The sequence below is a fragment of the Crocuta crocuta genome, unplaced genomic scaffold (genome assembly GCF_008692635.1).
Source record: "Crocuta crocuta isolate KB4526 unplaced genomic scaffold, BGI_CrCroc_1.0 scaffold162, whole genome shotgun sequence".
Classification (NCBI taxonomy): domain Eukaryota; kingdom Metazoa; phylum Chordata; class Mammalia; order Carnivora; family Hyaenidae; genus Crocuta; species Crocuta crocuta.
Genome location: NW_027529433.1, coordinates 6,886,420 through 6,910,603, shown reverse-complemented (window position 1 = coordinate 6,910,603; position 24,184 = coordinate 6,886,420). Strand labels below are relative to the sequence as shown.

General features: G+C 37.6%; 1 protein-coding gene and 1 pseudogene across 4 annotated transcripts in view; both read right to left on the bottom strand.

The window, feature by feature from the left end:
• POC5 (POC5 centriolar protein) overlaps positions 1-24,184 on the bottom strand; it is a 38,081-nt gene that overhangs the window by 1,871 nt on the left and 12,026 nt on the right. For 2 of the 4 annotated variants that reach the window (XM_077759914.1, XM_077759915.1), the window contains 9 exons: positions 24,034-24,169; positions 22,015-22,101; positions 18,685-18,890; positions 16,831-17,007; positions 14,991-15,095; positions 13,200-13,379; positions 10,761-10,914; positions 7,720-7,985; positions 2,075-2,251 (listed from right to left, as the gene is read on the bottom strand). In XM_077759914.1, the coding sequence (XP_077616040.1) occupies positions 2,075-2,251; positions 7,720-7,985; positions 10,761-10,914; positions 13,200-13,379; positions 14,991-15,095; positions 16,831-17,007; positions 18,685-18,890; positions 22,015-22,101; positions 24,034-24,169 (1,488 nt within the window). Of the gene's footprint in view, positions 1-2,074; positions 2,252-7,719; positions 7,986-10,760; positions 10,915-13,199; positions 13,380-14,990; positions 15,096-16,830; positions 17,008-18,684; positions 18,891-22,014; positions 22,102-23,909; positions 24,012-24,033; positions 24,170-24,184 lie in introns of those variants that run through there. The other 2 variants (XM_077759916.1, XM_077759917.1) reach the window with 2 other exon arrangements.
• On the bottom strand, positions 11,114-12,139 carry LOC144228044 (eukaryotic translation initiation factor 3 subunit F pseudogene; annotated as a pseudogene).

The window sequence follows — 24,184 nt, the reverse complement described above, 5'->3', positions numbered from 1 at the left end:
GTACTATACATAGTGAATCAGCAAAGGGCAGCTGGGGAGGTAAATCTCAGAAACGGGTTTTAAGACTATTTCCATTTTTTTTTCTGCAGAATATGAATTTCTATCATTAGTACAAAAACAAAGGCTGCCTCGGGGCACCTGGGTTGCTCAGTCGGTTAGGCATCCGACTTCGGCTCAACTCATGATCTCATGTTAGTGAGTTAAAGCCCCGCGTCGGGCTCTGTGCTGACAGCTAGCTCAGAGCCTGAAGCCTGCTTCAGATTCTGTGTCTCCCTCTCTCTGTGACCCTACCCAGCTCGCGCTGTCTCTCTCTCTCACTCAGAAATAAATAAAACATTTAAAACAATTCAGAAACAAAGGCTGCCTAAATTAAAAGCGTCTATGTGGTTTCTTTACACCTTCTTTATCATACAAATGGACAGTCCCTCTCCCTCTCTATGCACGTATGTGCTGAGAAAAACAGAAATGAGTTCTTCTCTTCTCGTTTCTGATAACTGAACTCACATACTCACAAGTAAATTGAGAGGTCGTCTAAGGACTTTCAGAGACTTTGCAGTCTCTGCAGGCTAAGACCCCCATCCACCCTCCATATCCTTATCTGGACATGTTGGCTCCGCCTAAGTCTTCCACTTCACTGTGGCCATTCTTTACCTGAGGTTAAATTTAATGAATTATAATGAACCACTCCAGCTTGCATTGATTTAATCATCTAGTGGCCATCTAGTGCCCAGAAAGTAAAGGATATAAAAACCATCCCATATTTATTTTTGCTAAAACTCTGATACTATTATAGTTGTTGTTCCTCTTTAAGGATGTGACCTTATAACTTTCAAAAATTAAACTTCATGAGACAATTATTGATTTATATGTATCCCATGTACCTTTCTCTAGTAATTTTTATTAAGTTAAATTTGACCAAGAAGGGTAATAATGACACACAAAGATTTCTGTGATTTTAGTGCATTAGTCTTCATTTTCCTAAGACTCTGACAATTAAAAATGGGAAATGGTAAGACCTCTCAATAATTTTAATGATAAAAGGGAAAGATTTTTTTTACTAGCACAAAAACAGAGAGACATCAAAAAGAAATTTCCTATTAGAATAGTCCTATTTTCTTGCCTTTTTGAAGGCAAGAAATGATTTCTCATTAATTTAAAAAAAGAGACAAAAACTGTTTACACATTACCTGCTGTTCATATAGCAGGTATTTGATTATAACAAACACTATTACCCTCAAAGGGTGATGTTAGGATGTTCAGGGAGAAACAACCGATTTTAAAAGAGAAAGTCTCCTAACATAAATTTTCAATGTTAGACAACACTGTGGTTTTACAGTTTATGAAGTGCCTTTATATATCTTATTCAGTTTTCACATTACCTCAGTTACTCCTAAAACCAGCAAATAACTCTAGGAGCTAAGTACCCTTAACACTCCCATTTTACACATGAGGAAGTGGAGGTTCAAATATTTTACTTGATATGTGTGATCAAAGGCAGTAGGTAGCAAAAGGGAGTCACTCACTCAGGATTTTTTGTTTATTTTTGCTTAAATACTAGGCATTTTCCTTTATATCACATGAATTTAGTGAAATTTGAATCTTTGTCCACACTACAAATAAGCTGACAGTTGTTGAAAAAAAGGGGAAGAAGACTAAAAAAAAAGGAAAAAAATTAAAGACTATAAAAATATCGAAGTGTTTCTTATAATCAAATACCTGCTATGTGAACAGCAGGTAATGAGTAAACAGTTTTTGTCTCTTTTTTTAAATTAATGAGAAATCATTTATATATTTCTTTTGGCTACCAACACAGTGGATTACTTTATGTGTTGATAAGTTTTACACTGTTGAGAAGAATAATGTTTCTAAAATTAATTTCCTAAAAAAGAGGAAAAGCAGATTTAGATCAGGTTTGGTGATTCCAAGTATATAAAGACTATAACAATAAAAGGTAGAACAAGTAACAGTCATCATGAATTTTGATCCTCTCAACATGTAACTTAAGTGTTAATTAGTCTATAAACTCTCAGGAAAAAAGATTTTTTGATAAAGATCATCAAATACATATACTCACCACTGTGACTGGATGATGTTTTTCCACAACAACTGAGCTCATGGGAGGAGAAACTCCCATTATAGCTAAGCTGCTACTAATTCTGTTTTTTGAGGCAAAATCACATCTCCCTGTGATGCGGGCTGTAATTGTTCTTCCTGCTTTCTGTTGTGCAGATGTCACAATTCTGGGCATGTACTAAAAAAACAAAGAAATATCCAGGTGGTACAAAATCATGGCAAAATAGATAGTACTTTTGCTGTAACGATGAACAGGCACTTGAAAAATAATTTAACCGACTTTAACATGGAAAAACTAAAACAGTGAGATAAAAGGCAAAATACACAACCAAGCACCCCAAAACACCTTTTTATAACTTTGGTGTACCCAACCATTTTATAAGATTTTGTAAACTTAAAAAAAACTCTTTATTCTGAAATAATTATAGACTCCTAGGAAGTTGAAGCGATAGTACAGAGAGGTCCTGTGTATTCCTCACCCAGTTTCCTGCAATGATTGCATCTTACATATTTTCCCTCTTCAAGGTTATCTCAGTTATCTCTTTTTAAAAAATATGTTTTAATGTTTATTTTTGAGGGAGAGATAGAGACAGAGAGACAAAGCATGAGCTGGGGAGGGGCAGAGAAAGAGGGAGACAAAGCATCCGAAGCAGGTTCCAGGCTCTGAGCTGTCAGCACAGAGCCTGATGCAGGGCTCGAACCCACAAACCATGGGATCATGACCTGAGCCGAAGTCAGACATTTAATCTACTGAGACACTCAGGCGCCCCTCAGTTTTATTTTTCAATGCACATAGATTTAAAAAATTGTAGTTAATTTTGTCACTAATTTCTTCCATAAAGCAATCAACAAACCTGCTTTAGACAGTTGAGGTCATTATACTCTTCCAACATTTACTTATTTTGGTTTAACTTATTAAAATATTTGAAATTTCAATGTGAATTATTAGTCTAATTTTCCCTCTAACCATTTTTCCCAAAACCATATTATTAAATAGTGATCTTTCCTCATTGTTATTTTAGGTATCACTCATTGAGTTCTTCATATTATCTGCACTTAGCTGCAGACGGTCACAGCGGTATATTGTAACAGATAAATAGTGAGTTCCATGAAGAAATACCTCTGGGAAAATTTAAATGATGGAATACTGATGTGTCGGGAGGACTTTAGGAAAATAGCATTCAGTGAGTAAGGTTTTGTGAGTCTTTGGAAGTTTGGAAAGACTTAATTACAGTTGCACAGATAACCAAGCAAAGACAAAAATAAAAGAATCAATTCCAGGAACAAAAAATTGTACCAGAAAAGAAATGTAGGCATAGTATACATTTGCAGCTTAGCTATATTTAAATAGTCATCATAAATATTAACTTAATGCAAAGTTTGGAATATCTACATTTAATTATAGAAAGAGGATGGGGAGGAGAAGGGATGGAAAAAGATGGTATTAAAAAAGTCAATTCTTTCATCCATAATAATTTCCCAACAGATATTTAAAATTGATGCATGTGTAAATAAAGATATGAGGATATTATTTAGGAAATTAGAAAGTAAGTAGGAGAAAACAGCTAATAGAATTTAGGGAGAGGTATGTAGAGGACTGTTTCTCACTATAATACTTGTAGAAACTATTTGGCTATTTAATATAAACTTTTATGGATCTTACGAATTTAAGCAACTAAAACTAGATCCTAAAATATTTACAGACATGTTTCTGTGGACTAAATTCATGCTTCTGACCTTAAGGAAACCTCATCCTATTTCTTATTAAAATAAGGTATAAAAAAGATTCTATAAACTGCTGTATCTTAACATTTAAAAACTATTTTAAAATGCAAAATATAAAATTAATTGCTGGCAAGAATATTCTTTATGAAAAACTGCAAACTGAAGTCCAATTGAGCTGGTAACCTTATTCCTGCCCAGTCACATTTGAGGGGTATAAGCACTCCCATCCAAACAGCTGTTCCCACTTGGAGGGGGAAGGAATGCAAAAGAAACCTGACACGTTTTGAATGGGAGACATTTGGAAAGAAAAACTACAGTAGCTGGAAAAATGCCCACAGCTGATAACTTCACCCAGTTGAAAACTGCTTTAAAATGCCTTTGGTAAGATGAAAATATACACTCCAGTAAAGAAATAAAGACTTTAAAAAGAAGCCTCTATAGACTTATTTAAATTAAACAGCAGTCTTAATTGACCTGCATGTTTACCAAGTCAGCTTTTTGTTTTCTTTTTTCAGCTTTTTTTTTAGCTTTATGCATGTTTACCAAGTTCGGGGTTTTTTTTACCTTTTTTTTTAGCTTTGTTTTCAAATGGTTTGTTTTGTAATCAGATTGCCTTACAAATATGATAGATTCTTTCTTTACAAACTGAAATTGGAAATTATAGAAATAATAATCTGTATATAGTTTATATAAAAGAGATGGCTTAATTACAATCTATGAACCTATGGTCAGTTTGGTCCCACATTAAAAATTAGCAAATTAATACACACGTTTTAGCATAAAATAACACGTAAGATATGTGTATATAATTTTTTAAAATTTCCTGCTTTAATGGGCTTTTTTAATTAAAACAATTTTTTAAATGTTTATTTATTTATTTTGAAAGAGAGAGAGACAGCGTGTGTGCAAGTAGGGGAGGGGCAGAGGGAGAGAGAAAAAGAATCCCTAGTAGGCTCCACTCACTGTCAGTATGGAGCCCAACATGGGGCGTGAACCCACAAACTGTGAGCTGAAACCAAGAGTCATACGCTTAACCAACTGAGCCACCCAGCCTTCCCAACTGACTTTTTAAAAAATATTTATTCTGGGGAGAGCACAAGTGGGAAGGGGCACAGAGAGGGAGACAGAGGATCCAAAGCGGGTGCTGCACTGACAGTCTGGTAGCAGTGAGCCCACTGTGGGGCCTGAACTCACAAACTGCTAAATCGTGATGACCTGAGGCTGAAGTCGGACACTCAACTGACTGGGACACCCAGGTGCCCCCTGACTTTTTTTTTAAATGACTTTTTGATTAAGTGACCAAACTTACTGGTCCTAGTCATGCTGGATCTTATTAAATTTATCTAAGAGCTTAGCTGACTTAAAAAATGGTATAAAAATGGAAATGCTAGCATTTTCTGCCGTATCAATAAAAGCAACAAAATCAAAAGGATTAAGAAAGAAAAGGGAAATGACTATTTTTAAACCTCAGTATTTGTATCTTAATATTTGACACGGAGACAAACCTGATGATTGGTTAAGGAATAAGGTTCTGTGGCCAAACCGTCAAAGTCTGAATTCTGTCACTGCGTCCAAAGGCAAGTCACCCACTCTCCAAACCTCAGTTTCCTCATTTATGAAATGAGGATAGCAGTGCCGAGTGCCTAACGATATCCTTTCACTGTCCATTCAGATGAAGAGGAAAGTTAAGAGGGAACTTTTACTAAAGAGTTTAAAATTCTGACTAAAACCCCTCAACTATTCCAACTGTGAGTCAGAAAAAGAAAAAATTGTCACCTATTGTTCAACCTCGTGAACTGCACTATGTATGCTCATATAACTGCCTAATGTAATTCTTGAAAAGTGCTTTCCACCAGGAAATTCTGGTATTTTATTTAACATACTGAGGATGTCTGCAGAAAGGAAAGAATTTTACAGATGAAGGTATTATTTCGCTAGGATGGCAATCTTTCTATTTCCAGTTGTCTGTTTCCCAGTTCTCTGCAACTTGTTCTCTGTATACACCTGCTTTTAGCTACTGGAAATACCAAGAAGACTGGGGAAAAGTTCTGAATGTTCAAAGGAAGCCACTGTGATTAAAATGAAAAGAAAGATAACCAGGCCTGGATCACATGTCTCTCCTTTGCTAGTTCCAACAATGATGGGTTCACATTAGATAAGCTGTCCAACTAATGTACTTGTTCCATCTTTTGTTATTATGGTTCTTTTTAAAAACAAGAGGACACATTTGAGGTGAATCTGAATCTGAGTATTATAATTACATAAGCAAGGAAGAAAATTAGCAGCACACTTACAGACTGATTTGCTTCTGCCTTTCCTCTCCTCTAACCCTACAGGCTGTATTTATGTGAAAAAAATTGAATGTGTATATCTGTTTATGAAGGAGGATGTAGTTAGAAAGGCTGTCGACACAATACTGTGCTTTTTAGGTTTTGAAGACTTCAAAATTATCTCACGTGACCACACTGTTTCACAAAGTAACAAGAAAGGTGGTAAGCCTGCGGTTCTTCCAATGTATAGCCAGGTTTATATATAAATGCAGATGGGCAAATGGTGTAGTCATATTTGAAGGGGATTTTGAAAAATCTAACTCTGTGTGTTATGTGAATATGCAACATGAATGACAAACCAGAAATTTAAATAGACACCCACTGTGTTTACTTCAATGAGATCATCTTGTATAGGATCACACTTCAAAATGTGTCATCATGAAAAATAAACACAGCTGAACATAAGTCAGAGTTGAATTTTAGTGTCTTATTTCTAAGTCAGAACTCCCTCACACATTCAAATTTCTCTTAACAGCTATATTTTTTTCACCTCTTTGAATCAAGAGCAAACATAATAAATAGCAGATCTCAACATATTTTTCTCCACAGTCAGTAGCTTCCAAAAGGCAGAAATTCAAGTCAGCTGGAATATTCAAGACGACCAATTGTCTGGCTGACCGCACGACTGCCTTAGCTGCAGAGAGCTGTCCAGGGCAATGGCGCCTTGGATGGGGAACTCACTGTACAATAGAAAACCCATTCTGCCACCTGCTGTCCTCTCAGGTAAATGGTGAAGCCCAGGGAGGAGAAGGCCACGAGCAAATCAGAGTCCTCTCAGGAACTTTATCATACTAGACAGGCCTTTGTGCCTCAGCCAAGCCACAGTAGGGAAGGACGATAGAGTGTTTTTAAAAAGCCCTATTGATGTGAGTCCAGTGAGCATGGCTTGTACCCCTACTCCCTTCACTTTTGAGAGTCGCTCTTTGAAGAACATGGGTTTAACAATTAGGAGGTCAGGAGTCAGCACCCTGATGTGCTTTGTGGTACCTCTTCCATATTAATTAGCTTGATTAATTCCCCCACAGGCAAGTTCTCACACAAATATTCCATCCCCATTCAATAGTTCCACACTCTATGTACATCTCTTAGAAGTAGCTAAGTGACTCTAGGAAATTTTTTCTTCTTTATTCTAATTATGAATTAAAAACGAGAACCTAATCCAATCAATATGGAGTAACTACAGAGTAGTGTTAATGATACATCTGCATCCAGGAAAAGGGAAAGCTATAGCTGAATACAAAATACACAAAAGAGCCAGTAATCTTCTAAGCCTAATTCCCAGGAGAGTTCCCTTCAAAATAAATTAATAACTCTGTCATCCACTCTTTCTCAAACAGATCTTGAAAAATGTGAAATGAGAAAGTTATTTTTGTTTTAGTTATCACTCTACTATAAAAGAGGTTTTAGCTATTATTTTCATTATAAATTGTTTTAGCCACTTTGTATATTAAATATTTTCTGTGGCTTAGCTTAAATACCATGTAGACTTTTCCTCCATGGGAAAATATGTTCTAAGTTAAAAATATCCAATATACAGTCAGGTTTTGAGCCCTTTTTCCACTCGGGCGTTAACTGTATGAACTGTACTAACCATTTCTTCTGGTGCAGCAGTAGCTGTAGACCCAGCACCGAGAGTTGAGGAAACAGGAAGGTGAGCAGAGGAAGTGGAAGCGGCCCCGGCGGAAGCCGTAGAGGGAAACGCAGTAGCTCCAGCCGCTCCCATGGCTGCTGCTGGGGGAGATGGTGGCCGTGAAACCACTGAGGGCATCGGAGGGGCCAAAGGATCCAAATGAGCACAATGTTCTTTCCCGTGAACGCCAGGGCCATACTCTTCTTTTTTATTTGTGAAGTCTATCCCTATCGATCACAAATTAATTCCATTAAAATTCTTACAAGTTAAGATGACTTTTATGCCCCCCAACAATGAAAACACATAATAGCTAAAATTTAGTTCTAAAGAATATGTAGAAATTTGTCATGTATTGCATACAATGTTTAGCTAATACAATTTATCATTAGTAACTGTTAATGTCAACATTAACCACTAAAGACTTCATACCATTCCCTTCAGTATGTGAAAGCTAAAGATTTGCTCTTATGGCAAAGAAAAAAATAAGTATGTACTCTGCTAGGATGTTAGTGGAGTAAAGTATATTGCCAAAATATCCATCATAATAATATGGTCATACTGAGGCTAAGCATTTATGTCCTTCTGCATTATTTCATACAACCATCCTGATAAGTGGCCTGGTATTTAGATCTTCAGAATTGTTTTCTGATAACACTATACCCTTTCATTTCCATCTACTGCTACTATCTAAACAAAATCAATGTAATTTATTATTTTGTTAAAGTTTATTTATTTTGAGAGAGAGAGAGAGAGAGAGAATCCTAAGCAGGCTCTGCACTGTCAGTGGGGAGCCCGATGTGGGGCTCAAATTCACAGACTGTGAGATCATGACCTGAGCCGAAATCAAGAGTCAGTTGCTCAACCGACTGAGCCACCCAGGTGCCCTAAAATTCTATGTTTTAAACTTGATTTTCCATCAAAAAATAATTAATCAATAAGTAACAGTAAAATTTTTACCCTTAACATTATAAAAGAAATCAATTCTTGCAAGTAGATTATATAAATGATGAGTTAAAAGTATATTTGTACACTTAACTAATTTTATTGACACTCTCCATAATAATTTCTCAAAAATGAATCTTACCCTTAGATCAAAGGAGTAACATCAGCTTCCAGAAGCTAGCGCAAAGGGTTTCTTCAAATTTTATATCCCCCCCCCACCAGTATTAGAATTTGGTTAACATTTCCACTTAAGACTGTATCTATGTGGCTCCTAACACCAGGGTGAGTGTTTGGAAATTCAATCACTGAGACAATTCAGAATGTCTGAACACAGGGCACTAATAAACTGCCCCCCCCCCTTTTTTTAATGTTTGTTTATTTTTGAGAGAGAGACAGAGAGCAAGCTAGTGAGGGCTCTGTCAGCACAGAGCCCAATGGGGGCCCGAACTCACAAACCGCAAAATTATGTATGACCTGAGCTGAAGTTGGATGCTTCACTGACTTAGCCAGCTAGGTGGCCATGAATGTAGGAAGTTCTAATGATCATAATTTGTAACTTGTGAAACCTAGGATCTCTTATATGTAGATAATTAAATTCTTCAACTTAATACATACAACTTACTAATAAAGACAAGTGGTGGTGGTGGTGAGTTTTAGTGTTGACATTCAATTAAAAGACCATTTATTGGAGAAATCAAGTATTCCTTTGAATATTAGCAAGATAAACTAGTCAACCTTGAGATTGAAAGTTTCAAACCTGCATGTGGGCTACACACCATGACCTCTTTCGAAAAAAGTTATCTGCCTTAACTTGCTAGTATCCACAACATGAACAATTTGAATAATAAATGTGTGATGATGCCTGAAATGAAGGTATGACAACCATAGAAAAGTTATTCATTGGATTGGATTATTAATGCTGTTACAAAATGAAATGGTCTCATAAAGTATGAGTCTCAAATAGGACTTAATATGAGGAAATACTGCAAAAAGTGTTCGTGTATTTACATAAAACAGGTTGACTTAAGACTGCACTAATTATGTCGTTCCTATCATCTTACAGGGCAAAGTACTTTTTGTCCTTTAAAGAGCTTTCAATTATATTTTGCTGCACTGCCACAAGACTCCTTTGTGAAGCAGGTAGGGAAGATTTATATTATCTTCTTTGTTCAGAGAAGAAAACTAAAACCCAGTAAGGAGAATAGGCCTCAGTGCAAACTGGTGGCAAAGGATTCGGGTCATGTGCTCTTCTAAGCCTGCTGAAGAAACACGAATCCACACAGATTCCAGGCAATATGTGGACTTTTCTTAAAATAAAATTATTTTACTTGACTTCTGTAGATAGGACTATATTTATATTTGTTGAAAATTAGTTTCAGTTGAGGCCTCTCTTAAATTGAGGACAATTTTTTAAATGGGAAACCATGACTAGGATAAATATTTCATCAACAAAATAGTCCAAGGAATTTGGCTACTGATAAACAAATAAAAATTCTGTACTTAAAGGCATTGCAATTATTAAAAGAGCCTTAAAATAATGTTATACATTCAAAGCATCATTTTAACATTGACCCTAAACACTTAAGAGTTGAAAGTTTACTTGATCCAATCTAAGATACCATAGGTAACCAAGACTAAGTGATTTTTATGGCAGATTTAAAACTGGATATGATACCAGAAATTAAAAATATCAGACCTGGGGGTACCTGGGTGGCTCAGTCGGTTAAGTGTCCGACTCCCGATTTTGCCACAGGTCATGATCTCACAGTTCATGAGTTTGAGGCCCATGTCAGTCTCTGTGCTATGGAGCCTGCTTGGGATTCTCTCTCTCTCTCTCTCTCTGTCCCTACCCCACTCATGCTCTCTCTCTCAAAATAAATGACTAAACCTTTAAAAAATTTATTTAAAAAATCTAAAATATAAACCAATGAAAAAAAAAATACCAGTACCGAGTCAAGGTATATTCTTTGCAGAAAATTAGTATTACAGATGAACCAATCACTGAAATATCCTCAAATCCTTTTTGAAAGCAGGCAGAGAACCTTAAATAAAATACTAACCTGTTTCACCTCTGTTCTGAAATATAGTCATGGCTTCGAGATTTAATGCACACACCCCCCTCATGAAAGCTTTCTTCATGGAATCTTCAAAATGCTCTTTTTCATGCTGCATTCTTTGGATCTCAGCTTTTGCATTTTCCAGTGCTCCAGATAACTAAGTAAGGGGAATTTTAAAAAAGAAGACAAAGATTTGAGAAACAAGGAAGGATATTATTTAGTGTTCCAAAAAAAGCCTTATACTGTGTTGTTTTTTACAAAAGGTAGGCTATGTTTATTTAAAGTCACAAGCAGTTGACTGACTCAGTATGACTCAAACCATAAGGAAACCATTCTACTTCACTCCATTCTGAGTTCTAGGGTGGCCCAGACTGACAGGAGTGCCGCTTGGGGCCCACGGACAGGTTTAATGGTTTCTCACTGAGGGCAATTTGTGACTACATGAGACTGGCTGGGCAGGTCACCCTCAGCAGATCACTGATGTTGCTGTTGAGCATGGTCTCAAAATTACGGGAACTATCCTGGGTACTTGGTAACCAGGTTCATCAGGAAGCAGCCCACGGCATCCTCAGCTGACACCTTTCCAGACAGCATGTCCCGTGCCTACCGCAACACTGTGCTCAGGGCATCCTGGATGCCAGCCGATGCCCCTCCTACTTGCTGCAAGTCGCTTGAGAGTCCGATCACTGGGTTGGGGCTAAAACAGGTCTTCGTGATCTGGTCAACTGCGATGTGTTCAGTGTCATAATATGCATATTTCACTGTTAGAGGTATGGACATCCCCCCAAGGACACCCATTAACGTGCCGACCCAGGTGGCCATTTGGAGGGCTCATGTCCACAGGTGAGATGAACGAGGTTGGGGGCTTCAGGGCTGTAGGACTCCTGATAGGCACAGAGTGCTCCGTAATGTCAGGGCCTGTCACATCCCAGCCCAGGATGAGCTCATCTGGAGAGACTTTCTTGGTAATTCATACGTGTTCTTAGTGAATGGCATGTCAACAGCCACCTCATCCTCTGACTTGTGTGGCAATGAAAGGCAGTTTGTGACTTCCACTGAATGCCTGTCAGCAGCTCTCAGCAGGGTCCCAATAACCCGGGCAGCACCTTCATTGCATGGCTTGTCACCGTCCACAATGGAGGCCAAATGACCAGGTGCAGCCGGACAGGACGGCTGCTGGGGACGGGGCCTGGGAGAGCAGGACCAGGCAGCGACTACACTGGGGTCTTTGATGGGGTCTGGCCCAGAGCCCGTGGTCCAAGCCGCTGTAGCCGCTGGGTCTGAGAAGGAGGCTGGAGCCGGCGCTAAGGCTGTGGGGCTGGGACCAAGGCTGGCACTGGAGTGGTGGCAGGAGCACTCACTGGCGCTGCCGGTGTGGCCATCTCGAGCTGTGAAGTCACTTTTGTGTGAAACACTAGCAACACGTTACCACATACCGCTTCTGCTATGCATCTCAATGTCTTTCAAAAGGTGAGTCTTAACCTCTGCTGTCTCCATCAACAAACCATGTTCCTTCCTAACCATAAAATCGAGGTTCAAACAAGGGGAATTTCATACCAGTTCCACCAAAGGTTGCTAATGTGTTTTAATTATACAGATATGTCATTTCTGTATAATATTACTCAAATTACATGAAGAGCTAGACTCTTGCCTCTTCAGAAAAAAATACCTAAATACAATATTAACTGAATTTCCTCCCTCCCTTCCTTCCTTTTACTAAATGTCATTTGGAGAACGTAAAGTGCAAAGTGACATTAGGTACAACACTCTTTCCCACTGACCAATCTGAAGGGACTGTATTTTTTTGGTATCTCATTTTGAATTGCAGAAAATTATTTGTACAATGACATTTATTTTTAACGTTAAGAACTTAGTGTTATAATGGTGAAGATAGGCTTTTCTGTCACTATTTGATTTCAAGAGGCCTACCACATTCTTCACTATGGTTTTTATTTCATTTTGGGGCTCAAATATTTTCCCTTGGAAACGATGTCTATTTTATTAATAAGTCAATGGGAAAAGAACTTCAATGTATATGCAACTGCTTTATATCAACCTTATAAGAACATAATTTGCTTAAATTAGCATGAGGATAAACATTTTTGTTTTGAGTCTTTATTTTCAGCTCAATAAAGACCAAATGAAGAAGGCTAAGAAAGTATGCTTTCTTAGAAATGTAAGGGTCTATGGGTGATTTACATTTCCAAGGGAAATGTACATACACAAGATCCAACACTGAGTTTGTAGGTCAGAGTAAATAAGTCTGTAGGTCTGACTTAACAGTGTTGTTCTGTCCCAGGAGTCTCATTTGAACCTACGTGGCATTAAATGGAACCAGAGAAATGGGGTACTATGCCTACCTAGAAACTAACAGTGAGTGATGCTATCCATCTTTTTAATTTTTATTAAAAGAAAGTGAAGGTATACACAAAAAAAGTTTACCACAGCAACTTTAGTTTCATAATCATTGGAAATCTGGACGCAGACTTCTTCCGCTCTTGCCTGACAAGCTCGTTCCACCACATCTTTCCACTGCTTCTGTACTATGGATCGCCAGCCTCTCCAGACTTTCTTCAGTAAAGTTCTCTGGAAGTACTGGTCAGCTAGTTTACCTTCGTAGACCTAAATGAAAGTAATATACAACCTCAAAAACACAGTAGGCTGGGCTGGTAAATATATAGGCAGGGATATTAAAAAACATAATGTAACACAGTGGTAAGCAGTGTACATATGTTATCATTTAATCCTGTGTAATCATATTATTCTCATCTGTAGTCAGGAGAACAGGTTTAGAGAGGTTAAGGAACCTGCCCAGGTCACACAGCCTTCGTAGAGAGGGAAAAAGCAGCCTCGCCTCATTTCAGAACCTAACCTCCAACCCTTGTATCACTGCTTTATGCAACTCATCAAGTTAGGAGGGAAAAAAAAAACCCCACAAATGAAAGAAAGTGAGTAACCTGGTGTCGGAGTTATGAATCTGCAGGACCATTCAGCACAGGCCTAGGAGAACAGAGTGGCTGGAAGGCAGAAAGAGTGGTGGCTATGGCCTCAGGTGCCTCTCCTCAGTCTGGTGGCCACCACCATAAGCAAGACTAATGTAATTTACACACTTTGCCATCATACACAGGGCCAAACAGATCTAAATAGAAACATATACTATTCTTCCTTCATCAATGAATTTAAATTCTTTTAAAGAAATAGTGCCAATTTTCAATTTTCTTAAATTTAAAAAGCTGTTCAAAAACTCATGGCAGCCTTGCTATTTCCACTAACATTTAAACATAACACATTCTGATTATGTCGCTTGGTAAATAACTTTCAAAATACGGAATACTCATTTAAATAGCTCTTTTCAATACGATTAGTGTAGATTCAATCTATTAGGATTAATAAGAAAGAACTGAAAGCACTAGGAAGAAATTCTTCAAGGAGAAATCCTGTTCCATGACAGTAATAGCCTTTTCCTTGAGTATTAATCTCTCAGAACTAAATGCAGAGATCGTTCCATGGCTCACCTGAACATCAATAAAACACACAAACATCCATCCCCTACACTACCGAGTCTCTATACTCTGTCTTCTTGTTGGATATACATATTCTCGCATCTTTTCCACTTCTGATACTATTATTCTGTTTATATTTACTCTGCTATTCTGATTCAACTCTTAATTCAAATAAAGACAATCACATTTAAATAATAAACAAACTAAAGATAATTTTTAAAAAGCTATACAGACATGGCTTTCTTTGATTCTCAGTCTCAGGCAAGTCTACAAAAAAAAACATTCACACAATTTTATAATGTATCAATATAGTGCTGCTTCTTTATGAAGAAGATACATGGATATGCAGGCATTTCTGAAGCAGAAACAATCTAAGAAGCATATGATATGTTAGAGATTATAAATTCTCTCTCCACATAACTGCATATGAGTTTAAATTTGTTAAAAGGGTTCCATGACAAGGGCATTTGTAAGTAAGGTATGACCCTTACTTACTATGAAGTAGGAAATGACTGATCAATAGATCTATACAATATGAGGTATTTTTTCTCAAGCTATGGCAAAATTAAATTCCTTTAAAATCCAAGCAACATTAAATTGTAAATTCATTTTGATTTATTAGAAAACAAATCTTTCTTGGACTTTAACAAGAGCTCTATAATGTGATCCTAAACCCTTCTGAGTTCAGAAGTCTAGTATCTGTCAGTTATTGTTTTGTTTTTATACTTACATCCTGTCTGGATTTAACATGGCCAATCTGCCAGTGGAAAAATGTTCTCATCAACTCAATCCTTTCCTTTTGCTTGCCTAGGGCATGAGACAAGCTAGAAATCACCTGTAAATAGCAATTAGCCCAATTATTGTAATGTTGGTAAAGTGACTTTCACATATATCAAAAAGTGCTCAAAATACTTGTAGATCACTACTATACTCATATAGTTAACTTCATTATTATCTTTAAAAAGACCAAAAAGTTTGCCCACATGAATGCACTATATATCAATGAATGAAGGAGAGCAAAAGAGAAAAGAAAGAAAAATCTTCATTATTTTTATCTTGGTAATCACAAAAAAGTATATGTATATGAAAATTAATAGTCACTGACATTTAATTCAGGAAAGAAAACTGTACATTTGAATATTTTGCTACATACACAGAAAGTCTTTGTTCACTACACTTGAGGGTAGGGACCAGGTTTTAAACACCTTTCTGGTCCCTAAATATCTTTAATACCTTGGATTAGAAGTTGCTCAGTAACTGTTTAAGGATTTTCTGGATTCACCAAACTCATAAAAGCCATCAATATTATACTATAATGTACTTCTTTAGTGATGCTATTCTTGTTCTTTTTAAAAAAATACACAAATCTATATTCTTTCTTATAAAGAATTGAGTGACTGAAATATATATTTTAAATTGGCCGCATTAAAGTAGGATTTAGTATATTAGGCATATTTACTAAGAGACATTTATTCTGGTTCTTCTTTAAATAATTTTCAAAAGTGGAAAAGGGCACACATTTCCGTTAAAGGCACAGGCCATTCATCTTACTCATTTTCAGAAACTGGACACCTACGTATAATCTTTTGTATGTGACACTTTGAAATTAAAAAAAGACAAAGTTTAAAATATTTTAAAAACCTCAGGACAGAGTTTTGACGGCAAGAGAGAAAATGAGTGACATTAGTATCTAGTGTTTCAAAAACGTTTATAAATGTTTGATTTTATATCCTGAACATCAAAAGAAATGTAAATTTAAAAAACTATACAATCTTTATCTAGTTCATTACAATGCTGCCTCTACAGACAGGGAGCTGAGGTGTCTCCTCTGAAAGCCAACACCCTCCTGGGGGAAGCCATGGATTTACTGCCCAGTCTGCTGTGTTGAAGGTGCTGTTGGGAGGCACAAAATTACCAGAGACTTGAACCTTATTCTCTCGTTCTTAAGAGGCTAATGGAAAATGAAATAAAAAGTACTCTCGGGGAACCTGGGTGGCTCAGCCGGTTAAGCGTCTGACAGTTTCTACTCATGTCATAATCTCACAGTTCATGGGTTCGAGCCCACAGTAGGGCTTGTGCTGATAGCACAGAGACTGCTTGGGGTTCTCTTTCTGCTCCATCCTCCACCTCGCAAAATAAATAAATAATCTTTAGAAAAATGTGTTCTCTATGAAAAAGACTTCATCAATGAAGAAAGATGTCATTTTAATGTGAAATACTTAAAATGATCCCTAAAAAGATAGTTTAAAATGTGATTAATGCTGATTCCCCAATGTTCCCTTAAGAGCAATTAGGAAAAAAAAGACTGGGGAAAAGAAATTAGTGTTTCCACATTTAGCAGGCATTTTTAAAATTTCGAGCACAATGAAGCTGATGACAAAGATTAAATGACAAGTCTCTGGCATGTTTAAGGGGAAGAATATATATTATTTCTATGCATCTATTTTTTCCAGTTTCTGAAGCAATCTTCCCTTTGTATCTCATATGACCTAAATAATCAGTTGCTGGCATTTACTACCTAGCAGGGTTTTTACCGCATCTCACTTAAAAAGAAATTTAAAAGTGAAGACCTCATCTTTTCTCCCAATGGAGACTTCATAGGCTTTTTGCAGCTCCTTCAAACTGTTGATCTGGTTGCACAGTTGTTTTAAATGTGCTTCGTGTTTTTCTTTCTCTTTTTTCATTTCCATTCGGTGCCAGTCAATAAAATTAAGTCTCCATTTACTTAGTTCAGATATGATGTTTGTCTGAAAAATAAATATGCCAGCAATTAAAGCAGTGTGTTTAATACTGCTTCTTAAAATTACACTGAAATTAAGAAACATTAAAAATAATCAGTATAAGCAATCAACATAAGAGCTATTTATAAAAACAACGAATGAAAGTGTTTGCAAGTTCAACAGCTATGGCTCTTCTTGGGTCACACTGTACTAATGAAATGGATTTTTTTCCTACTTTAAGTCACGTTGTATGAAACTCTGTTGTCCTTTAAAAAAATTTCTGGTCTCCTTCACTAATAAATACATGGTTGATTCAAGGACTTTAATGTCCGTATTAAGATAGATCAGGGAGAGCAGAAAGTCAGTGTATGGCCTTGGCTCAGCCACAGGACTGGGAAGTTATTTAGATAGAGGTGGATGATGGAAACGAGGAGGGCTGGCGCCTTCTTCCCCGAAACCATTTATCACAAAGGCCATCTTACAGCAAACTGCTAAGTCTGATCCCTTTTCACCCTATCGAGTGAGTGACATAAGTAAAAATACCAAATAATCATGTTCTCAAAAAAACTGCCTAACAATACGCTTAACTGACCAGAGAACAGATTACATGAGTGGTGGTAGCCACTCCAATGGACTGACACTGAGACATAAATATGAAACCTGTTCCAAGGGGGAAAATAGTAAAAATTATACTAAGGATTATTTCTAGAATTTATGGTTCCCAATAATAGAGAAATAAAAATCCCATAAAACTCTCATTACCATAATTTCACTATATGTGAATATTCAGTTTTCTCAAACTATGTTTCAGAAAAATGGTCATTTTCTCCATTATATATATATGTATATATTTTTTAAAGTTTATTTATTGTGAGAAAGAGAGAAAGAGAGTACACATGAGTACAGGAGGAGCAGGGAGAGGCAGGGAGAGAGAGAGAGAAAGGGAGAGAGAATCCAAAGTAGGCTCCACACTATCAGCATGGAGCCCAACTCCGGGCTTGAATTCACAAACCACAAGATCATGACCTGAGCCAAAATCAAGAGTCAGAGGCTGAACACTGAGCCACCCAGGCACCCCTCCATTATATTTTTAATACAAAAAGTTTGCCATTTATGTGCCATTTACTTTATTTTATTTAGAGGCTAATACCACCACTAAAATAATCAGTTTTATAGACTTCTCAGTTACACACTGTGGTTGCTACAAGCGGCTACAAAATGAATATACGTTGCTGAAACTGGATGTTGTGTTTCATATAAAAGGAGACATTTCCACAAGTCACAGCTGTGAGGTGGTAAGGGTTCACATGTAGGCTGAGTCTTTAAAAACATGTGAGAAATCAGAATTCCAAATAGAAACATGTGGCACCTACAGAGCTATTCCAGCAACTACTGAAAACCTTGCTAATACAAAATCTGGTTTCTGATCTAGTAGCATCACCTGGGGGCTTGTGAGAAATACATAATCTTGGGCCCTGGTCAAGACCAAATGACAAGTACAGTTTAACAGGACCCCCAGATGATTTGTACAGATATTAAACACTGAGAAGTACAGATTTAAAGCATTGCACTAATCTTCTCAAAAACTAAAGATTTTTTTTGCACAGAATCTGTTGATTCAAAGAAAAGAAAAGGAAATAGTGGAAACAAGAGCAAAACTGTTATACTACATATGAAACAACTGTAATTGAGCAACTGTAATACCTTAAGTCCTGAACTCCAAAGATCAAGTACACTTTCCATCTTCTGGAGGTTTTCATCAGAAATAAGAAACTCGCCCACCATGATTTCCTGGCCATCTGCATGACTAGAAATGGATCCTGGTGAGGAAGAGTCACCTAAGAGGTTAGAACTGAAAAAGTCCATAACTGGGTGGGAAGGCTTCCTCGGTGACAACGCTGGCGATGACCCTGGAATGGAGGAAAAGTTGTGGTCAGGCCAGAATGAGAATAACCCAGTAAGGAATTCCTTGGTAAGGAATTCTAGTGGAAGATTAGATGTCAGTTACCCTCAGAAGTGGAGGTAAACGCATAGAAATGACCGTTGAGTATACTTACTCTTTTTTGTGTGTTTATTTATTTACTTTGAGACAGAATGCGTGCGTGCATATGCACGAGCTGGGGATGGGGGATAGAGAGAGAGGGAGAGAGAATCTCTATCAGGCTCTGTCAGCGCCAAGCCCGACATGAGGCTTGATCTCATGAACCATGAGATCTTGACCTAAGCCAAAATCAAGAGTCCAACACCTAACCGACTGAACCACCTAGGCGTCCCTCAATATACTTACTCTTTTTTTTTTTTAATAGTTTATTGTCAAATTAGTTTCCACATAACACTCAGTGCTCATCCCCACAAGTGTCCTCCTCCATGCCCATCCTCCCCTCCCCCCACATCCATCAGTCCTCAGTTTTTGTCAGCATTCAAGAGTCTCTCATGGTTTGCCTCTCTCCCTTTCCCCCACCATTTCCGCCCTTCTTCTCCCCCTCGTTCCTCCGTCAAGTTCCTCCTAATCCTCCTATACGTGCAAACATATGATATTTGTCCTTCTCTGAATGACTTATTTCGCTCAGCATAACATCCTCAAGGTCCATCCACGTTGCTACACATGGCCAGATTTCATTGTTTCTCATTGCCATGTAGTATTCCATGGTCAATATACTTACTCTTAAATTAAACTGCACTTAGTCTGAAATTAATACTTTCAGTATTGTCACTGATTAAGGACTGACCAGCAATGAGATGCCGCCTACACTCTCTCCCCCAAAATGACCTCTGTCTCAAATAAGGATCTGCTTCATTAACAGATCCAGCCTGAGCCACAACTATTATCATCCATATCATCATATCAACATTTACTAAGTACTTACTACGTTCCTGTAATACAAATGTTATAAGGATTAGTTCTTATAATACATGATACCTTAAAAGAAAGGTATTATGATCTCCATTTGACTGATGAGGAAAGTGAGTTCAGAAAGGGTTAAGTAGGGGGGCCTGGGTGGCTCAGTCAGTTGAGCACCTGACTCTTGATTTTGATTCAGGTCATGATCCTGAGGTTGTGGGATCAAGTCCCATGACAAGCTCTGCACTGAGCATGGAGCCTGCTTGGGATTCTCTCTCTCTCCCTAACTCTGCCCCTCTCTGCCCCATCCTTTTCTTTTTCTCTCTCAAAGAGAGAGAGAGAAATAAAGAAATAGAAAGGATTAAGTAATTGACCAAGGTCCCTGTGGTTGTCTATAGATCATTATTACTTTATGTAAAACACTGGTGGGGGTTTTAACACCACTAAAATTCAACACTATAAGTAAAAAGAGACTAATAGTTTAGTTTTAAGAGATACTCAGCTGTAAGGTACACTGTTAGCCTTCAAGGTATAGGTGAAAACATATACATCTATGTATGTATACACATATATGTATATGATTTCCATCCTCTGCCCATATACATGGTGGGGGGTAGTGGGCTGGGGTGGAGGATAGACATAAGGGTGAATGCCTGTACCGGAACTGGCATTTACCTTTAAAAAGCACAAAATAGAAAAGGTTACTATTTTATCACACACGTATGCTGGAATTAAAGACTGTTTATCACCATTCCTCACATCTCACTTTTGTTACGAGGGTCCTAATAACCAAGATTGAAAGGCCTTCCTCTTCCTTGGTGAATGAGATGAGTCAAACAGACTCAATAGAAGTCTACAATAGACTTCTAAATCGATAAAAGAACTTGTTATGTAAAAGTAAATCAAGAACTCTTCACAAAAGGGAAAATCATTCCCTAATATATTTTCCATAAAAAATTAATCAATAAATGGTTCAGGCTAGTCAACTATGAAACACTGCCTCCATATTCTGAAGAATAAACCCAAAGAATAAAGCAGAGTGACAAAGTATATGAATGTTCTCTTTCACTAGATTTCACCCATGGGAAAAGCAATAGGCTCTGATTTTTTATTTTTATTTATTTAAAAATTTTTTAATGTTTATTTATTTTTGAGACAGACAGAGCGTGAGCAGGGGAGGGGCAGAGAGGCAGAATCCAAAGCAGGCTTAAGGCTGAGCTGTCAGCACAGAGCCCGACACCGGGCTCAAAGTCATGAACCGTGACATCATGACCTGAGCTGAAGTTGGACCTTAACTGATGGAGCCAGCCAGGAGCCCCTCTGATTTTTAATTTTAAAACATATATTCACCTTTTAAGAAACAGAATCACACAACTGAAGAACTTGAAAGGTCCTCAGGTATCACACTACCCATGCCTTTTATGTACAAGTGAGTAAACTAAAGGCTAGAGACATTTCTTACATGGTGGCTTACATGGCCCCTGCATTAAATAACACTAAATCACAGGGCAAAAAGAGCGCTCTATTTTAATTATTCAATCACTTCAATCTGGCACTAGTGTGCTTTTATAACCTCTGCAACACTTGCTCATCTCTCCTTTCAACAAAGAAAAGGCAGACTTCAGGCTGAACACAACATCACCAGCAGTATTCAATCAAATTACTAATTTTTAGTTGCATTTATTTTTACCACTTTCAATTTATATAAAGGGTATATTAGTTTTATGCTATAATCAGTAAAGACACAAATTTTCCTTCTAATGAATTTAAGCTAAAATGAATAGATCTAAAGAAAAACACACAATGATAGAACAAGCAGTATAAAAATAGGACAAAAATCACGAAGTTGGTACACGAATGCCTGACTGCTGGGAAAGAATGCACTGGCTCATGAAAACATTGCAACTGGTCAAACTAGTTGACATCCCATGAAACCTTTTAAAGTACTGCCCTCTGACCTAGCAGTTTTAAGAAAGGATGCCACACACTGTAATACATTAACCTGTCTTAATTATACTATTTTAGAATTTTGTGAAATTATTTAAAATAGTATTCAGTTAATAAATCAGCAACAGCAACATTTTAAAATCCTGCCAATGAGTAATATGCTTAAATGATCCTCTCACTACACAAATAAAATTCATCAAACCACAAAATGTTGTATCTTAATAAAAACAGAGGAAAAGTCATACCATCTGTCTTTGAATGACTTGAAATATTTAAATCACATCCCTTTCCAGCTTCCATCCTTGTTTCTTTTACTACAGGGCTATTTCCTGCTGAAAAAAAATTTTTAAAAATTTTTTATTAAACCAAACCACTCTTATATCAAATGCCTAATCACACATACTTAATTTAAGAGAGTACCAGTACATAAGATTTCAGAACAAGCAAAATACAACCTGCTGGGGATATAGGAACACTAAGTCAAAGACCAAAGAGACGGACAAATTTGAGACAAGAAAGTCTTAACTGTATCGTTAATAAGCTCAAGTTTACCTACCACATATAGATAGAAGAGAATTCAACCTACTGTAACATTCAGTTCACACTAAGAGACTGAGTGGATAACGACATTAGAACTTAGAAGCTATGCGATCGTACACTGGATATTTCCAGGGGCCTGCTGCTTTTCATGAGCTGCAAGCAATCTAAAGTGACACTGGTTCCCTCACCTGCACCTCAGGAATCCTTGGTCAATACATGGTGGAAAGAAAATGGGGGCAGACCTCACAAGAATGGCTGTGTGGGAGACTTAGATATACTTTGCCAACTTCAACATACGCCACTCACACCAAGCAACAGCAATACCAAGAGGAGAGAACTTACATATTCTTACCAAGTCTACGTGTGAATCGACATATCTAAATTCACTGCATGTTGTATGCTTAGATCGCAAATACTTTTTGGAAAAGGCAGAGTATAAACAAATAAATGCTATCTTCCACGACACAGAAGAACAGGGGTCTTAAATTCCAAGTGATGACCTTGAAACGGTGGAGAGCCGGGGCAAGGAGAGGACTCCAAGGTTGTGTCACTGGGAACAAGAGTACAGTAGTACTGCAGCCAGTGGAAAAGGAAACAGGCGTCTGGTGACCCCCTTAAGGGTAGGGGCATAGACGGTGAACATATGGATTGACTAGTTACATATTTTATAAGAGAGTATGCAGCTCTTTGGTTTGCTCAATAGGAACTATAGGCTCAGGTACCCGGTGTAATCAACACATGGTCAAGATCACTGATGTAAAATGAATAAATCTCAGGGTCCTGCCTCTTGAAGATCAATTAAAACTTGGGTAGAAAATGTAGAGGGGTAGAATGTTTCAGTGGTAAAGTAAGTATGTGTACTTTAAGGTTCCATCAGCCCTATCTGATGATCCAGTGAGGTATGCTGAAGACTAGCAATGAATGGCCCATGTCTACCAAGGGAGAGGAAGAAACTACTAGGGCTGTAACTTACCAGAACCCCAGGAGCCTGTAGACCCTGAGTAGGCTGTTTCATGTGCCTTCAAGGAGATACCCCTGGAGTTATGACTACTGTGGATAACTACCCACTGCAAGGCCTATCTTAGGAGGGCTTTCTGTGCTCTTCGAAGGAATACTTTTTTACAGGGCATTGTTTGGGATCCTGTACATTAACCAATGGATAGTTGAAAGGAGCTTTATCCTCCTTTCTCCAGCTTTCATTCACCAATCAACACACATCCTGGCTTGTGTTCACTCTCAGTTCTGTCACTGACATAATCCAAAATGGGTTCATCTTTGTGGTGACAACTTAGTGTTCCAGGCTCACAGAAATGCTGCTGACAAAGTCCCAGGGCATGGTTCGTAAACGTAAGCTGTTCTGAGGGCTACCTTTGGAGCGTCTTTAATTTGGGGCCTTGGGCATTTCGTTTCCAAGATAATCCTGTTATATAATTACTGGGACAACTAGAGATACAAGTTACTCTACGGAGAGGCATACCATGGCTACAATGCCACTTTAATTTTATTATTTTTCATGTAGGTAATAGCCAAACAAAGTTCATATAAATATCCAGCTGTCCCCTAAGAGCCAAGAGTAACTTATTAAAATGGAAAACCTTACCCAGATGATAGTGATACACATGATTGATTGAAAAGCATCACTGGAGAAGCCTTTCTGCAACTGTAAGTCCACAGCGTTAACGAGCTCAATAACGAATTAAGAGAGCTTTAAAAATATACATAACCTTGAGTATTTAGAAGATCTACTACAGTAGGAATCCTGACATCTGGCAACACTTCTTTAGAATGACATGGCTGTGAAGCACTTGATTCAACGTTTGGAGTCACAATAGCATAACGAAGCAGTTCTTCATACTCTTCCTATGAGAAGCCAAT